The 4861-nt window shown below is 47.3% G+C and overlaps 1 protein-coding gene across 1 annotated transcript in view; it reads right to left on the bottom strand.

Annotated features, from left to right (window-relative positions):
• Positions 1 to 2030: 2030 nt before the first annotated feature.
• Positions 2031 to 4861, bottom strand: part of Ggt5 (gamma-glutamyltransferase 5) — a 21552-nt gene continuing 18721 nt past the window's right edge. The window contains exon 12 of the mRNA XM_013351150.2: positions 2031 to 2792. Coding sequence (XP_013206604.1) covers positions 2646 to 2792 — 147 coding nt within the window. The 3' untranslated portion in view covers positions 2031 to 2645. The remainder of the gene's footprint in view (positions 2793 to 4861) is intronic.

Genomic DNA, 4861 nt, shown 5'->3' with positions numbered 1-4861 from the left:
TGTGCAGAATGAGGAGCAGAGGCTAGGTGCCTCAGTGAAATCACTAGAAATATATACAAGCCAGTAGATTCAGGCTTTACAAAAGACAGTAGTAAAGAGATTTGAAACAACTGAGGAAAATATTGGAGCTGATGGGCAGGAGGGAAGGTAAAAAGACAGGGTTTAACATCACCAGTATGTGTCAGAGTCAGAGATGGCTTACTCAGGGTTTTAGCTTTCTACCCTGTAAACACCTCTGAAAAACCATCAAGTTCTAAATGCCCCAAAGGAGCCAAAGAATGTAGGTGGATACCTATAGGTATGAATGATCTAAAGGAAATTAAGCAAGCAGTGGTATCTTAGACTTACACGCACCATTGTTTATGCTGGTTGTAATTCTAATTTTTATACTTGATATTTGTTCTTATTGTATATAGTTTTGTATCAGGCTTAGAACTCTCTTGTGCAAACAAAAGGGGGAGGTGCTGTAGGAACTCCTTCAGCCAGTAGCCTTCAAGATACCAGCCGACTTAGGCTTGACCTCTTATACTATAAATGCTGACGTAAATAGTGTGCTTGCTCTCTCTTCCAGCTGCTGGATTCGGTTCCTCTTCCCTGTTTGTCCAGAGGACTGTGATCTGTGAGTCTACCCCTAAATAAATAACCCTTTATTATACTTAATTCTGAGTTAGTGTTGGATTATTTTTGTAACTTCCATCATCACAGATGTAGCAGGAGATAGACATGCACATGGAGGGGCAAAGATGAAGAAGCTTGAAGCATGCAGTCATAAAATCAGGAATGATCCTGTAGCTAGGCGCAGAAGTGCATGCCCAAAGAGAAGCTGTGGTCAGGAGGGAGTAGAGAATTTTATGGTCTCAACTCAAGGGACGGGAGTCCATACCTTACCACAATACCACAGTGAAGATGAAGAAAATCTGATTGTAAAGATCCCAACCGTATCTCACTGGACCTTCCATGAGCTTCCAGCTCTTGACTCTACAAGCAGCTGATGCAAACACGGCTTCGTTTTATATAAAGGATGTGAGCATCCACAGACTTGAGTCTTCTTTGGGGAGGTCCTAGAACCAATCTTCTACCCATCGTGAGGAGTGACCCTATCGTCTTTGAAGAAACCCGAGCAAGTCACCTAACTCCTTCCACCATATGACAGACCATCTGAGAGGAAATGAGCCCTCTCCAAACACTGAACCTGCCCGCACCTATATCTCAGACTGCCTGGTTTTCAGAGTTATGAGTCATCAATTTTGCTTTTAATTTTTAAACTTAGATTTATTCACTTAATTTTATGTGTGAGTGTTCTGCCTGCATGTATCCTTGGTGCTTGTGGAGATCAGAAATGATCATCAGATCCCTGGGAACTGGAGTTATAGATGGTGATGAACCATCATGTGGGTGCTTGGATTTAAAACCTAGGTCCTAGCAAAAAGAGTTTTGTTTTTTCAAAAAGAGCTTTTTAACCATTGAAGCAGAGTGATGGATTTCTTTAAGATGCATGCGTAAGTCATGCAGGTTGTTGTGGCACCCTGGATTTACTAAAGCAACTCCTGCAGACACTTGGGGTGACCCAGAAATGCCTGATGCTCCCAGGAGTGTGATACAAGATGCTTAGGTTCCTCTAGGAAGTCCTTCATAACAGGCACCCTACTGGATAGTCTGCAGAGTTTCCCACCCATCCGAAGCAGTACTGCTCAACCAGGGATGTATAATCCTGTCCAGAGAGTTGTGCTGCTGTGTCTGCAGGAATATGAGGGATGCTATTGTGCCACCGGTGTGCCATGTAGGGACAGCTCTAAGCAACAAAGAGTCACCTCATCTCACATGTCAGTACTACCGAGAATGAGCCCTAGTCTCGGGAACATGCAATATTAAGACCTGAGCCAGGAGCTGGGCGGTGGTGGCACACGCCTTTAATCCCAGCACTCGGGAGGCAGAGGCAGGCGGATCTCTGTGAGTTTGAGGCCAGCCTGGTCTACAAGAGCTAGTTCTAGGACAGGAACCAAAAAGCTATGGAGAAACCCTGTCTCAAAAAAATAAAAAAAAAAATTGCTTCAATCGACATTTTCCTGGAGGGGATTAGGGCCTCACGAGAGTTGAGGGAAAGTACTACAAGCCACACTCCTGCCTTCTCACTGGCAGGCAAAATGGGAGGCAGACACACTGTGAAGCCCCCAGACACACTGTAGCTTGAGCGGGGTAGAGGTGGACGCCCTCCGTCCGCTGCCCCATTCCCGAGTTTTGATGGTGAATGGAGCCATGAAGGACCACAGGAGTGTGAGGTGTATTGTATGTCACTGGGCACTGTCTGGGGGGGTCCCTTAACTGCTGAGAACCACCAAATCAGCCCATAGTATGGCTCCCCTTTAATTCTGGACTGGTAGGCACACCAGTTGGAATATGGGCATGATGCCGAGGGAGGCTAGAAGAGACAGAGCAGGGTCACCGGAGGTGTTGGGAAGGGACCACGGACAAGTCAGTCCTCCCCTCTTCAGCCATTCATCTGTCGAGCTGGTCCCTGTCCTCTTCAGGCCCAGGTTGATCTCATAGCAAAGGTTCCAGGTCCTGGAGCACTTAGACCTACAGCCTCGTCCATCTGAAGCCCAGGACTCATCTAGGGTCAGATCCCACCTCTGGGCAAAGCTGTCTTAGTATCCCGAAGCCTTTCCAGCCTTCCTCTGGTCAGATGCCGCATAGACACAGGGTCCTTCCTGGGACACAGCCTGGACAGAGTTCAGGAAAAAGAGCCGCGGGCTCTGGCTCTGGCCCCGGTCTTGCAGACCCTTCTTCACCTCCTGAAAGAGAGAGAGAGAAGCGTTCATAGAGAGGGAGAGGGCAGCTCAAGTCCCCCCACTATGCAAGGGAGTGGCCAGACAAAAAATAGAAAAACAGACCTGAAAAGGTGGGGCTTGGGGGAAGGGAGCCCGAGGATCCTGGCTAGGGAAAGACTGTGGGCAGGAACTGGTCCTGGAGCATCGAGTTGACAGCTCGGAGATCCCAGAGGGATGTGAGAGGCTACAGGGACCAGGCAAGGACGGGGCAGCTCAAAGCAACAACCCAGCAAGAACAAAGGTCATTCTGTTCATGGGTTTAATTCACTGTGGACCCAGAGGACAAATCTGAGGGGATCTCAGGGCTTCTGTGGAGAAGGTCGTTTTAGAAGATTTGGGTCAGGGAGCTGGAGAGATGGCTCAGAGGTTAAGAGCACTGCCTGCTGTTCCAGAGGTCCTGAGTTCAATTCCCAGCAACCACATGGTAGCTCACAACCATCTGTAACAAGATCTGGTGCCCTCTTCTGGCCTACAGGCATACATGCAGACAGAATTCTGTATACATACTGAACAAATACATCTTTAAAAAAAAGAAAAAAGAAAGAAGACGACTTGGGTTAAAGGGCCACAATTTTGGAGTCCACAGATACCCTGGGACCTTGAGGAGGACAAAGCGCTAGATACTAGGTACCCAGGCCCACCAACCTGAGTAGTACCAACCCATATAGAACCATAGCAGCACAGAGATTAGAACTCAGGACCCACGAGATCCAGATATGCAGCAGTCAAGCTCCTGGGGGTGCCTATAACTTTATGGCTAATAAGGGGGTGTCTAGGAGGACCCAAGGCTGCTGATCCCATTTGTCCAGGGTATGCATGCACTGCACTGTGCTGGCTTCAGCAGACAGACTCTAAATCTGGAACAATACAGAAATATTAACATGGCCCTCATCCAGGATGACTTGTAAATTCATGAAGCATTTCTTGTGTTGTGTGTGTGTGTGTATGTATGTGTGTGTGTGTGTATGTGAATGTATAGATAAACATAAAGGCATACTCACTCCTATATCAAGCCAGGTATGGTGGTACATACCTACCTGCCATCTAGCACTTAGGGTGCAGGGGCAGGGGGTTGTCCATTTGAGATCAGTCTCAGCTACATAGCAAGCCTGAGGCTGGCCTGAGCCAAATTCTGTCTTTAAGGCAAACAAACTTATTTATATCCAAGAAAACTAAACCCTGGAGGAAGTAGTGGGGGACACTCAGGACATGGGGCCCTAATTCTCAGGTGTGAGATACTAAATCTGTGAACTTGAAAGTAGAAACTAAAGAAGGGACTCGCCCTACAGTTCTGAGTTCTCAGATGTTAAGGCCTTTATATCCTTGGGGTATGAATCCCCACTACTGCCGTTTATCATGTTACAAGGGAGCAAAAATACTAAAAACTGTATTTTTTCAGCCCCACACCTCCATATGCTGTTCCGGATTAATGGGCCAAGAATTTTGTTCACGGTGACCCAGTACTCTACAGATGTCCAGGTGTAACAGCATTTCTGAAGTCCTTATAATCGTTTGCCGCCCAGGTGACATCATGTGACTTGAGCCACTGGCAAGGTGAGATCTGTAGCCACGCCCTTAGGATTCTTAATTTTTCCGTGTTTACTCTATGAATTGCCCAATGACCTTGACATTAGAGGCTGAGGACCTCAGCGTTAAAGCCAGAGTTACACTTTCAGTCCTTGGAGGCTCTGTTTCTCAGAATTTAGTGGCCAAACTCCAAGCCCTTCCTCGCCTTGGTGGTGGCTTTTGCTTATGAGGGTCCTTGGAGACTTGAGGTCTCTAAGCCAGGATTGATGGGGTTCACCAGGGAAAGCCCTGCATCTGCATAACTGACATTTGAACACTCAGGGTGCTGATAAGCTTGGCTTCACAAGGCTCTGGATTTCATTGTCCCAGCTCCCAGACCTTGTGTCATCTTCTGAATGCTCCAAGAATCTCAGAGTGCCAAGTCTTGAGAATTGATACTCACTGACAATGAATCTTCAGTTAAGAGTCAACGGCCGGGGCTGGAGAGATGGCTCAGAGGTTAAGAG

The sequence above is a fragment of the Microtus ochrogaster genome, linkage group LG2, assembly GCF_000317375.1.
Source record: "Microtus ochrogaster isolate Prairie Vole_2 linkage group LG2, MicOch1.0, whole genome shotgun sequence".
Lineage (NCBI taxonomy): Eukaryota > Metazoa > Chordata > Mammalia > Rodentia > Cricetidae > Microtus > Microtus ochrogaster.
The sequence above is the reverse complement of the archived record's forward strand: the minus strand, read 5'-3'. Positions and strand labels throughout refer to the sequence as shown.